General features: G+C 46.8%; 1 protein-coding gene across 3 annotated transcripts; it reads left to right on the top strand.

Annotated features, from left to right (window-relative positions):
• Positions 1-1,312: 1,312 nt before the first annotated feature.
• LOC135385183 (adenylate cyclase type 10-like) lies at positions 1,313-13,182 on the top strand. Of its 3 annotated transcripts, XM_064614371.1 has the most exons (31): positions 1,313-1,534; positions 1,607-1,669; positions 1,839-2,042; positions 2,148-2,246; positions 2,316-2,354; positions 3,618-3,764; positions 3,822-4,039; positions 4,784-4,924; positions 5,117-5,264; positions 5,337-5,368; positions 5,451-5,563; positions 5,639-5,715; positions 5,934-6,129; positions 6,447-6,650; positions 6,745-6,943; positions 7,075-7,182; positions 7,629-7,915; positions 7,987-8,173; positions 9,728-9,791; positions 9,854-9,984; positions 10,114-10,436; positions 10,630-10,801; positions 10,938-11,051; positions 11,126-11,256; positions 11,321-11,468; positions 11,791-11,885; positions 11,948-12,075; positions 12,306-12,402; positions 12,458-12,573; positions 12,634-12,775; positions 12,932-13,182. In XM_064614371.1, the coding sequence occupies exons 1-31, from the start codon at positions 1,405-1,407 to the stop codon at positions 13,068-13,070; spliced, it is 4,392 nt and encodes a 1,463-aa protein (XP_064470441.1). In that variant the 5' UTR covers positions 1,313-1,404; the 3' UTR covers positions 13,071-13,182. The 3 variants fall into 3 exon arrangements, with proteins under 3 accessions (XP_064470441.1, XP_064470442.1, XP_064470443.1); XM_064614372.1 differs by lacking the exons at positions 10,630-10,801; positions 10,938-11,051; positions 11,126-11,256; XM_064614373.1 differs by lacking the exons at positions 10,114-10,436; positions 10,630-10,801; positions 10,938-11,051; positions 11,126-11,256; positions 11,321-11,468.
• The last annotated feature ends 222 nt before the right edge of the window (positions 13,183-13,404 follow it).

The raw sequence follows: 13,404 nt of genomic DNA, 5'->3' as shown, positions 1-13,404 counted from the left end.
GCGGCGTATCTTATCGGGACTTGGCGAAACCATTTGGTGGATATTCGTCGTCTGCCATTACGTATCCACATGGTATCAGATTGGACATTTTTGCGGTGAGAAGCAACATTTCATGAACCAATGGAGCGGAAGACTTTTTGATCAAGATGGCAGTAGCATGTTCGTTCAGCAGTTGCAAAGCAGTCTATAGCAAGGGGGGGGGGGGGGGGTAGTTCGGCCCTTTTCGATTTTCCGTGCAAACGACTGAACCCACGGGAGCGAGACTTACGGATAAGCGCATTGAAAAAGAAAGGCGCAGATGGAAACTCTTGGCAGCCCACCAAGTACGATAGGATATGTGGACGGCATTAACCTCAATATATCCAACGTATCCAGCAGGACACTGAAAATGTGCTCCAACTATATCGTTCGTGCTTTTCTGTACAGCGATTTACTCTTCATGAAAGCTCTTCTTCATGGACGGCCGGTAAACTGATTTAAAAAGTCGCACGCTATTGACACCTGGAAGCTCGTTGACATGGATGTTGCGAACGTATCCTTCCTTCGCACAGCGAAATTCATTTTGCGTCTGCCGCGAAGATTCTAGGTCCTGAGAACCTAATAAGTGCAGTATTTGCTCGCTGCTCGAGCACAGAACACCGGTAGTAAACTTGTTCCAGCCTGCGATGACAGCTGAGTACCTCCCAGGTACGATGTTGCATCCGGGACGCTCCATGAACTTCAGGATGGATAGATAGTGGTGCCCCCTGGTCGGCCTCTTTGTAACGTGTGTCCAGGGGTCATGTCCGATTAACCCTTTGTGACTAACGGAGATAGCAGGCACATGGTTTGAGTTCACGCCATGATTGACGACCATTTTACTTCGCTAATCAGCCGCGCGGTGGCTCCAGCTCTTTCTGAACAGGCGGGCCCCGCTTTCATCTACCGCTGTCATAACGGGTGGGAGTCAAGTCACTACTGTAGTATATCACAAAGAAATGGCATCGAATATTGTTTCCTCGTTCAAACACGTCTGTGCATACCTGACAAGGCTCCAGCATCTGTAGCATTAACTGATGATGATGTCGCATTCTTTGACGGTTACGGTTACAGTTTCGCTTTTCTATGGTTCCTGAATGAGGCAGACATCGGCAATGTAACACTCTGCCCATGCCTCACGTTCCTCGACATGTACACGCGTGAAACGTCCACCGATTCTTCTTAGCGTTTATTTCTCCTGGAAAGATGCGCCGGTATTAATTAAAACAAGCGGGAAAAATTGAGCGTAGTATCAAGCATTGAAGAACAAGAGGAAGAAGTAGTGGTCGTTCACTCGTTCCTTGCCCGTCAGCTCACTAGTCGTGCCGCGCCGCTCGAGCAGGGGTCACTGTTACAACCTTACTTGTTCGAAGAAGCCATTCGGTTATGTGGGGCTTTTACAGGAAGCTTGCCGGCAGCGATGTCGTTCCAACGGATGCCACAGCAGGGACTTCGCATGCTGGCAACCGATCGCCTGCAGCCGAAGAGTCTGAAGAAGGGACAAAAGGACAAAAGAGTGAGTAGCGACGCTACACTTACGGTTTGCAGTGCCGTAGTTAATTATGACTGAACTGACTGAATTATGCAGAAGCCTGGGTGAAGAACCTGCTGCAAAAAGATGAGAAAAAAGAGGAAGCTAAGCCTGCTGCCGGTAGGTCTGGAACGCTCCGAAGCAAAAGAAAACCGCAATGCTGCAAAACATTGGGCATGAGGGGGTTATCTTTCACGGCTATGATTACTGGAAACTGCGCCAGGCCTGATAAGATATCTCTGTTCAACTTTAGTTATTTCGAATGCCTGCTCTTTTTCCACTTTTTCAGAGCCCTTCGTACAATGTGACCACAAGACCGCCAGTCGTTGTCTGCTGAACCTTATGCCAGTTGTATCAGAGACTGTGTCGGGCACTCTACTCAACGGGACCTTCTTGCCCGACATCTGTTTAGAAGTGGTCCACGAGCGTGCGTTTTCGAAGCTGCCATTTCCAAAGCTGGCCATGACTGTCGTCCTTTTTGCTGACATCTCCGGCAAGTGCGGCACGCAACGCATGCACCGACAGGATGCACAAATTCTTGTTATAAACTTACAGGACAGTGTTCTATCGCAGAATCATTGTTATTCGCGATACGCAGGATTTACGGCGCTGACGGAGACCTATTCTCTGACCGGAGCGCTGGGGATTGAAGCATTGACGAGGACGCTGAACCATTTTTTCGGCCACATCATTCAGCGTAAGACTTCTCCGCCTTTTTTTTTTTTTTTTTGCTAAGCAAACGTTTATGTAGTTTTCGTCTTCGCAGATATATTCACGGCCGGTGGGGACATCTTCAAATTTGCCGGTGAGACAACTATCGCTTTCACGTTCTTTCTATCCCCTCGGGGTGCAATTAGTTCTTGAAAACCGAATATGTTGCAATAAACTTGACGGGAAAACGACTTTCTATTTCAATACAACTGGACAATGCAAAATTATCGTTAAAAGTTTCCTTACCACATTGGTGTAGAGCATGGATGAAACACCGCAATCATCAGCAAAATAAAGTTGTTTCATGCGAAGTTAGCTGCGGGAGCTGTAATCCAACTTAAAGGGGTCGTAAACAGGCATACAAGGTGCGCATTTCTCTGCGTTATGTTGTTGCAACTTAGGCAGTGAAAGCTCCTTGCAATTATTAGCACTCAAAACCAAAAGCCGCTTGCATACGGATGAAATATTCACTGCACTCTTTCGCTATTTAGCTCCGCCCTGCGCTCTAACTTTGACGTGGCGCTTTCGTCACCAATTACGATCAAGGGTTGCTCGTATGATTTATTTCACTTGCGGAAATGGATTGGATGAACGTGAGTCTTATTCCATTCAGAACCTAAAGAGTTACAACCTCAAACTGGAAAAGAAATCAGTTCGATGTAGATATCACACGCGCACTACGTTTTCCACGCAGTAGCACGGAGCACATCGCGAGCGCGAATGAATATCCCACGCTACGGTTCCGGAATCTTAGGTAGGTGCGCGTGTCATAGTGCGCGTGGGTTATCTTCGTCATCTTCGAATGGTTCCGACGACAGGGCCGCCGTACTTCGGCTTGAGCCACGCGGCATCGCGTCACCAGCTCGCGCGGCACAGTGGTTAGCGTGGTGGTCATGTCACGTCGTGACTGGGAGGTACCCGGGTTCGAATCGCGTCATATGATAGCAGCCCAAGTGTTGACGTTTGCGCCAGTCGAAGATGATGTAGGTGTCATGACGCTTTTTCGGAACCAGGGAACGCAAAATGTGTTCCACACTCCGCCTCACAGCTGATAATAAAGCCTGTTTATTGGTTGGTAATTTCAAATGTTCGGAGCTCGGCCCCCGATTGGACAGCAAAAGGCTACGTAGCCATGTGACTTATGCGTGGTGGAGAGAGGCGCGCAGGTTACTCATCTTTGAAAGCATTTGTATGGACCACTGAGCTGGCACGAGCCGAACGAAATGTATATTTAGGTATTATGTATATTAGGTATTATGACCTCCGTTCTTTTATGGGGTACCGTTATTTCCCAGATGTTTGGCGTCCTGTTTACGGCCCCTTTAACAGTGAAGAAAACTGTCTGTATTCTGATCAGGTGATGCCCTGTTCTGTATCTGGAAAGTTGACGACCAGGACAAGGTGGCTGAGACCATTCAAACTGTCGTTGACTGCAGCCTCAACATCCAAAAGAACTACGGCGAGTGGCCGACATGCATCGGCGTAACTCTACGAGTCAAAATAGGTTATATACAGACGCAGAAAGATTGCCGTAGCATCAGTATGCATCTCACCTTCACAGGTATTGCAACAGGAATGCTCGAATATCATTTCTTCAACGACGACTACGACTCCGTCCATTATTCGGCTAGCGGGCAGGTAGTGGAGCACGTCCGCAACGCTGAGATGCTTTGCACCGCAGGGGATACGATCCTGTCAAAGGAGGCCTGGGGCTACCTTCAGGGCAAGAACATCCATCAGCGTTACACGTTCGAACCATTACAGGACGAAATGGTCAAGGTAAGAATGCTGTCAACAGTTGTGGGGATGCCCAAGCGAGTGGTGCTGGGGTGTCCTCATTGCAGGTCGTGCTACCATAAACGTCAATGCATATTCAGCGACGTTCAGGTTATTTTATCACTATGGGACGATATGAATAATGAAGGATGAAAAGGAATAAAATGATTTTGTTTTTATCAACATTCGTAGAACAAGTATAGCACATTCCCGTGATGAGATCCTGCTTATAGCGAAAGAAATCTGTAAACGAGTTTCACCAGTAACTCTAACAGGGAAGTGCAGGGAGCATCGCTGGTCAGCACATCAAATTCGACGTAAGCTTTCCTAAGAGCCGGCATTGTGGCAAATCGAGCAAACAAATTCGAGCTTCACATTGTAAGATATTGTAGTTGGACGCAATATGAGCAAGTGAGGCCCACGTGATTGTTTTGTCAATAGTAATATCTCAATCAGATAGCCTCTAGCCCCCCTCTCTTTGTCAAAATTGCTTGCTCCATCGCAAAATCCAGCCCACCAACGCTCGGCCCTCAAAGCTGAGCTCTTTGAACACCGTAGAACTGTGGTCCCCACAGTGTGGTGACTCGTTATTCCATTGTCCACATGACGACCAGCAATGGGGTAGGGTAGCGCACCTAGCGGTGAAACTCCCTAATCACCATCATGAAATAAAGTTGTTTGTCACACAAGTGTACACCAGTTAAATTCCCGTCCATGTGCGGTATTGGAGTAAACGTTTCCTTCCAGATTACAGGTTTTGATCCGTCGATATCCGAAGAGGAGAAAGTGTCCTTCACTGCTTTCTCGGGTGTCCGACCAGCTTTGTATGCTCTCAACTTCGAGGATGCTCCACTCTTGAAGCGCTTCATATCTCCTGTTGTAGTCAATGTAAAGTTCGTTTCGTGTACTCCTCTATCAAATCTGTGTTGTCTTAAGGAATTTCGCTAGCAGCGGTGTCGAAAGTGGTGTATGAGATCGATTGTTTTCAAGTGATAGCTGTACGCATATGTATAACAATTCCACACAGACACTCTCCGCGGGTGATCGAATGCTGCTTTGTATTATCGTTTCTATACACAGATAAAGACCCAAGAAGAGCTCATCTTCCTCTCGGAGATGAGACATGTGACTATTGTGTTCGTTTGCATGCCAGACTTCATAGATATAGACCTGCTAACATTATCAGCCATGTACCGTATTGTGAGCGCAGCCTTGAAGGAAACAGACGGTAAATATCTCTCTCCCCCCCCCCCGTGCCCAGCGTAACCTTTCAGTTGCTAACGAAGACTTGTCGTTACAGGGGTGCTCAACAAGGTGATTACATTTGACAAGGTACGTCTGCTTCGAAAAAGCTACAAGTGTATTCGCAATTCGAGTGGGTTCGTACTCATATCAAGGTAAACTTACATTTCAGGGATGTTCCTTCCTGGCTGTGTTCGGCTTGCCGGGCTACAAGGGAAAGAATGAGACCTGTAATGCACTCATGTGTTCAAACAAGCTCGTGCATGAGATCAGCGCCATGAATATGTAAGTGCGGTAGTAGCGACAGCTGTACGAGCCGTGGTAATTGAATTGCAACTCTTTGGCACGGGAAAATTCCAGCAAAGTGACAGCGGGGATCACGTCTGGCATGACCTTCTGCGGAATCATTGGCCATCCACTACGGCAGGAGTATACTGGTAATTTGTCGCCCTAGTACTCACACAGTTGACCATCGCACCTCCATGTAGTGGATGCAGCGTGTGCAAACACTTTCGCTAGACGTTCTCGATTTTTGGTCGATGTTGGTTACCCTATGTGGCGACACAGACTTAAGACTAACTTGCGTCGGTATTGTGGGATTAGATTTTTGTGGCAATTTTCTACTGTATCGTCTAATGTACCATACGTCGTGCAGTGATCGGTCGAAAGGTGAACCTTGCTGCGCGCCTTATGAGCCGTTACTCGGACCACCGCATCGTGTGCGACGAGGACACATATCAACGTTCCGTGCTGCTCATGGGCCAAAACAACTTCCAGGAGCTTGAGTGGCGAAAACTCAAGGGCATAGAACACATGGGAAGGGTCTTCAAGGTGCAAATAGCCACCGAAGAGTTAGTAAAACGACAATTGCGTTACTTCATACACAGTCAATACAGTGGAACGCCTGCACTTAACGCTCGTTCGGCTACGCATTCCTTTGAGCGTATGGGAAGTACGTGAAGGAGACCATTTTGCTACTGTTTGTATCACGAGCGGTGTATCTGAACGAATTCATTTTCCCCCTTGTAGTGCTACATGTGTAGTACCTTCGACCTGTGCGGGCCAATGTAAAAAAAAAAAAAAGAAAGAAAAGAGATCGCATGCAAAAAAAATCGCGGCATGTGTGTCTGGCTGCGCAACGTTCAAACGCATTTCCTCCACTTTGTAGGGAAGTCATGGAAGCGGTTCCTGAATACAAGGGAACTGTAATGGGAATGCTCAATGAGAAGGAAGTAATCGAGTCCTTCTTGGTTGACTTCATTGTGAAGCGTCGTTGTGCCAAGCATATGGTTCTTCTTCGAGGGGAAACTGGCTGTGGAAAGAGCCATCTTGTCTACTGGACGATGAAGTGTGCCGAGCGCAAAGGATACAAGTGAGCGCTTACTAAACAGACATATTAGAAAAGACATAGCTATTGAATTTGGTGTTGTGCTCTATGTTGCGTGCTCATTGTGCATTGCCAACAGGTCGGCTTCTGTGAGGGCCGGTGTTCGCACAATGCGAGTGCCTTTCTGCTCTGCATGTTTCTTGCTGAGTGGGCTCCTTTTAAGCCACGGTCTCATCCAGCCCAACCAGGACAACCAGACAGTCATTGAAGACCTGCTGGGAATGGAACTTGCAAGTTCTACGCCGCTCGTCATCAGTAAAGGCGTTATTCGTCTTAAGGTTAGCATGTGTTGCTGTCAAATTTCGGTGATCTCTTGAACGCAGAGCTGCTGCATGACGCAGAGGCTGTGTTGTGTTGTGTATATGTTTGTTGTGAGCTCTAACAAGTGCAGTACATGCGTTTCCTTTAGAATGCGCCTACACTAAAGCTTGCCAGCGCCAGCAGTCTTGCGGACGTAACATGGCAGACCAAGGCTGTTACGCAAGCCAAGGATCATCTCATCATACTCATGGAAAGGGTATATGTCTCTCAGAAACTAGGGTGTTCGAGCATAGATAATTAATGCATACCTACGGGTGGTTATTAACTTTCCATCGCATTCCACGCGCGTACCAGGTGTTCTGTTGTTCAGAAAGCAAACACAATCAGAGCTTCTTTATTTCCTTATATCGAAGCGTACTCCGTTCCTTACTGATGCGTCTGCAGGCAGGTGCTCCCATGTTCAAGCTACGTTGCCATTCGCTTGCTTCTCGAAACGAGGAACAGGGGCGTCGTCTAGGCGCGGTATCTCCTGAGTGTACATCTACAGGGTGTGTGCATATTTAGTTACGTGCGCAAATGTGGGTATATTTTAACTGCACACACCCGGTATATATAGAAAAGCAGTAGAACAACAGGTACTGTATACTTCCACACACTAACCAGTAGGTCGTCTCGCCATAATAAATCCACCGTCTGTTTCAGCTGTGTACCAAGGCACCCAACATTCTGGTAGTGGACGACGCGAACTATATGGACATGCTGTCCTGGGAACTGCTGGATAAGTTCGGCCAAGTAACCGCCCAGTACCCATGCGTCGTGGCAATGACGAGCATTCCGCATTCCGAAAGGGTACTACCACCGCCACACATTCAGAAGTGCCTTGCCAAATCTGTGATCACTGTGGAGATACAACCGCTGGGTAAAGAATTTCTGGCAGATTTTTGCTTCCAACGGCTGAATGTCAAAGGAGTGCACAACCAGATACAGAGGTATAAACCTGACAGATTCATCTTGGGCGACCTGTTGTTGCTGAGCAACCATCTTAGTTGTATCATTTTAGGTTGCTGAAGGAATACACCAAAGGCAATCCCGCAGCTATGGTAGAGATTCTGCAAGTTCTGAAGCAGAAGAACCTCATTCAGATCGTCAACTCTAACACGATACCGGAGGCGAGGCTCAAACGGGAGTTTACGGTAGCTCGTGAGGATGAACATGAGACCCGGGAGAGCAAACCCGGAGAAGGATACGTAAGTGTGTTAGGATAGATAAATCCGTAGTGGAAGGCACCTATTGCTATTGTTCTCATCCCATTCTTGTCCGCTTGAGTGCTATCACTCTATCGCCGCATCGGTAGTTCCCTAAACTGTATGATTAGAATTCAACAGCGATAAAGTCACTGGTAATAGCTTGTCTCGGGAGAGCTATTATCATAGCGACGCTGCATGCTCGTGAATGTGCCCTAAGATGCTGTTAGTTCCTTGGAGGCGTGCCTAAGAATGATTTACCGTACTGCAGAGTCCTCTGCACTGCTCCCTTGGTCACAGAGGGCACATGTTCTTAACACAGCCACCGAAGCCAGTCTATCACTGATACGATTAGTGCTGCCTTGCTGCAACCACATTACTGCGCCACAATATATGGGGCGTTATTTTTATTAAAAAAATCTATGAGAGCAGCATAGTCGTTTTTTCAATACTAGTCGAGTTATACGGCCAGGCGGGCATCCTCTGGAAGAGAGTAACTACAAGATTACTAATTACCCAAAATTCGTTAAAGGGGCACAAAACAAGTCGACGAACATTCTCCAATTATTATGCCCAATAAAAGAACGTAGCACACGATATCCAAATATGAAATTCTTTTGCTTCTAGCGAGCGTCTTGCCATTTAAAGAGCATAATCCGCGCGAGTCTCTCCTTATCCTTGGAACCGGGTCACGTCACCACGTTCGAACGTATAGCAACACCGAATTCTAGGCGCTGGAAGGGGGGTGGGGGAGATTTCGCTCTCACAACCAATGACGTACCCCACTGAGACAAGCTGCAGCTCGCGAGGGAAACGGTTGCGGGAACATCGCGGTGACCTCGCGGAGCAATACAGCACTAAAAACATAGTGCGCGCGTGAAACAGAATATTGAGGCTTTTTCGTACGGTTTGAACTGGCTATCTTGGATTGTACAAGTTTAAATATGTCTAGAATTAACCTCACTTCTCGATATTACAACAAAATTATTGTATAAGCGCCCTGCATTCTAAATGGCTCATGATGCGCGACGTCAAAATGACGCGTCGCTATTGTCGCCAGGACATCGCAGGGCGGTGCATGAGGGCGAAATAGTGCAGTGAATATTCAGTCGGTTTGGAGCAATTATTTACTACCATTTTTTTGAAAAGGTTCACCGTCGGCAACGTATCACGATGCATTTTAAAAAAGTGCGCCTGTATAAGTACCTGTTTATTGCCCCTTTAATTTTGGGCAAAAGCTAGATGGCCGAACGGGAGATAATCCTCGTTGAAAGCCATTCCACTTTTTAAAAATCTGGAAAACAGCGCGTGCCAAGAAATATCTGCCGCTGAATTTCGGTATGCAAATGAGCCGAAACCGAAAAAGCGCGCCTCAGGGGCGCATCGCCTTCGCCGACGGAGGCTTAGCTGGGCCGGAAAGCGGTTTATCTGCCGTCGGATCAGCACCTACTCCAATCATACTTTTTTTTAAACAAAATTACGTAAAGGGTAAAAATAAACTCCCTGTATTTCCGTCGTACTGCATTTTACTGCAGAATACACAATTTTCAAATTCAGCTCGTCTGTGACGCAGTCGGCGAAAGCCTAATGGATGACGTTCAGGTGCCAGATTCCCTTCAAGGTATGCACTTCCCATACTCCACGATATGATTTGAGTGTCACGCCGGGCAATTTTCTCTGTAGCGCTGACTGTGGTGAGAATGGAAATGTTGAACGAACAGGAAATAGTCTTGCTCAAGAAGGCATCCGTTTGCGGGAAAGTGTTCGAGGTGTCGCTTCTTAAACTGCTCAGCGCGACTATGACCACCGCCGAGGTACGTTCAGCAATATTTGTCGTTAATCGAGAAAACTATGCACATCTGCTCAGAAAGCCGACTAAGCAGTACTAACCAATGTTGTCTAGGGCGTACACTTCTTAAGTGACACTGACTATCGCTCTCCAGATTAATGTGGCCATAAAGAAACTGGTGGAACAGCACTTCATCACCTGTGCCGCTAATACAACCATGTCGAACTTTGTGTTCCTGCTCGAGGGCAAAGTGGCCGACCCTCCTGAATGTCCTCAGTGCGGCCAAGCAGGTTCGCTTATGAGATTTCACTCTGCCGCCGTCCACAAAACAATCTACGCGACGCTGACGTACGACAGTCGATCGGAAATCCATCAGGATATAGCGACGTGTCTGGAAGAGAACGCTCTGTCGTGTCGCTTCTGCAAGGAGTACCTCAGCGTTGGTGTCTACACTGAAGCCACAGATGAAGCATTAATGTTAGTCAGATGTGTAATGTAGTGTAGATAAGGAGCACATTACACTGTATAACTGGATCCGCGTCTATATTATGAAAAATATGTTGCCAGTTCTTAGTTAGCACATGCTAAGGAAGCACGGAGCACCGGTGTCCTGTGGTAGACTTCGTGTACGTGTTCCGTACACTGAATTAAGAATAATTCCCCTACTCAGGCAATCGCCACCAGACAGGGCCGACCTACGTGTATGCAAATGCCATAGGATGAAGGCGAATGCGTACGGTCAGATGGGCAACCACTACTTCCAATGTGGAATGCGCGGCCGTGCGCTAGAATCTTTTCTGTCGGCTGCACAGTGCTCGCTGGAGGTCGACGATATCAAGCAGGTGATTCGAATTTCATTGCAGACGTAGTAAATTACCAACGCAACTCTATAACCTATCATCACGCCGTAAAACCCAGGCTTGTACGAGTACAGCTAGTAGGGGTACTATATCACAGCGTTTGCATTCCCTGCAACAGGCGGAGGAGTATCTCGAAAGTAGCGGGTCTGTGTTCAAGGCCTCTACTTGGGAAAACGTCGATGATCGCTACCTCAAACTGAAGCGCATCGCTATAAGCAGAATGAGGGCGAGCGTAAGCAAAAATTGACTGTGCTTTTATAGCAAGGTTTTTCCGCATTTTAATGACGTGCGTTCTTCTACCGAAAGATTCAAATGTTCTACGGCAACATTGACGAGTCCCTTCAAGAGATCAAGACTGCTTTTCAGCTCCTTGGTCGCAACATCCCGAAAGATTACAGGAAAAATGCGTCCAACTATGCCGCGCGAGTGGTGAAGTGGTGTGCATTAACGTAGTGTGGCCTACGTTAAGAACTTGCTTACGTGAGGATATATCGTTTTCAGTTGTTGTGTGGATGAAATTGAGGAAGAAGAGTTCTGTTTGTGCACGGCGGCAAGGGTGTTCCTCAACCGCAGAGATCCCAGGGTGGCATTGGATGTTTCCAGCCACTTCTGGGAACTGGTCACGTGCAGAAATGCACCTCTGTACAAGGTACGAAGTCTAGAAGAGGGGTTAAGAGGGTGCCAGCGAAGTCATGGTTTGCAGCCATTCTGAATACAAGGGGTTTATCACGTCGCTGTTATATTTTCATATATTTTTCATGTATAATATTCACGAGTTTTACAAAGTAAGTTTCGTATTCGAGTAAGTCGTACAAAGTTTCTATTATATAGGGCAAGCTGGGAGGAGTGCTATGTTGAACAGGGCAGTCATATCGGAACTAATCAGTAGCTCCGTAGAACGCAGGCAACTGTAGTTAGAACATGTTTTATGAGCGTGTTGTGTACATGGCGAAATTTGGTTCCTCTTTCAGAAAATGCCTGCTATAGCCTTGGTGATCGAGAGCAGCCATTACGTGCATATTGCTTACAAAAAGCAAAAAAAGCTAGAAGACACAGCAATAAAAGAGTAAGTATGCATGCCTTTTTTGGAACACTGTCCTAACAAAGGCGTTCCTTGCCATTATACAGCTGCATCCACGCCCTCGAAGTGGAAAAGCATCCGAGGGTCAGTGACCTGGTGTCAGTGTTGAATACATTGATCAAGATTGTCGAGGTTAGATTTCTGCGCACGGAGATAAACTCTGCCGTCGACGTTGGTGAGTAGACCAAGATGAAGCATAACAGTGTCGGGAACGAGAACGCATAACACAAAGATTATTCAATTTTAGGATACAGCATAAATGTGGAATTTAATGTCTTTGTCATTTGACTTGATGGCTGATGAGGCTGTTTTCTTCACGGATCTCACCCATCAGCTTGCCCTGCGTCTATGCAATCTCTTCATTTCCTCTCAGTCCAGCCTGACAAACTCACCCGTTCTCCACAGGTTATGAAGCGTTCCGAATCGCTCTGAACGTCCACTACACTTCAATGCTACTGAAGATCTTGCCATACCTCGCACAGACCCTGCTATATAGTAAAAAGTAGGTCACTTCGCAGGCATGACTACTTTCGTGCAATGATGAATTTTCTTTCCAGTCACAGCAAATGTCGGGAAGTGCTGAGCCATCTAAAACACGTGGCAGAGGTGGCCGAAGACACAGTCGGAATGGCTCTTTATTATGGTGGATTGGCAGAACTTCTCGTTCATCAGTGTACGTTTCAAGATATATCAATCGTACAATGCATTTAGTGCTTTGCCTTTGTTTTCGCAGTTGGTATCGATGTGCCAGCGCTGGACAATGTGCAAGAACTCTACAAGACGTGCCTGGAGTTTGCCATCAGTCAAAGTGCCAAGGTACCATACACTCGCAACAACGAGATAGAGTTCTACCTCACTGCGGCCATGGCTATGTGGTAAGCTGCTTTTCGGTTATAGAACCCTTCACTCACTTCAGAACAGTCACTTCAGGCGTTTTGTGGACCACAGAGCGCCTCAAGTGACTTGAGAATAGTGATATTACACCACTTCATTACTTTGGCTATTCGCATTCATCCTCCGTTTTATTGCAGGACCTCCTCTTGTGGCCTCGACCAAAGTTGTAAGGAATGGCTCTGCCGTGCAAAGAAGCTTAAGAGTTCCTTCTATTGGCGTTCTTCTTATTGGGGAAGAAGAGCTCAGCGGCATCTTTCAGAGATCAAGTGGAAGTAGACGTGGAATCTCTGTACGCAACCGCTGCTACCATTATTTTTCTACAATTGAAATATTAATAACCTGCATTATAATATGCGTTATGAACATAAATTCAGTCTTCATCATTCCAGCTCTGTCTCTGTGTTACCGCGTATGACTGTTTTGAGCGCACCCTGATGTGACAGAAAAAAACTGAAAAATTACTTCGAAATGAACTGAAAGTAATGCATGTACACATGCTGCATCTCCTCCTGACATAACATAACTATGCGCTGTCAGAGGAACAGAATTACAAGGAGCACACTTCTCGTGTTGACACTGCTGAAAAGAACCAAGCCTGCGTAAAATGACA

The sequence above is a fragment of the Ornithodoros turicata genome, chromosome 2 (assembly GCF_037126465.1).
Source record: "Ornithodoros turicata isolate Travis chromosome 2, ASM3712646v1, whole genome shotgun sequence".
Taxonomy (NCBI): Eukaryota; Metazoa; Arthropoda; class Arachnida; order Ixodida; family Argasidae; genus Ornithodoros; species Ornithodoros turicata.
Note: the sequence above shows the minus strand (reverse complement) of the source record. Positions and strands in the feature narration are given on the sequence as shown.

Coding starts and splice junctions, on each gene's coding strand:
- LOC135385183 (XM_064614371.1), top strand. CDS start 1,405: ATGTGGGGCTTTTACAGGAAGCTTGCCGGCAGCGATGTCGTTCCAACG. Junction 6,130..6,446: donor GTGCAAATAGCCACCGAAGA/GTTAGTAAAACG, acceptor TCCACTTTGTAG/GGAAGTCATGGAAGCGGTTC. Junction 12,776..12,931: donor ACTGCGGCCATGGCTATGTG/GTAAGCTGCTTT, acceptor GTTTTATTGCAG/GACCTCCTCTTGTGGCCTCG.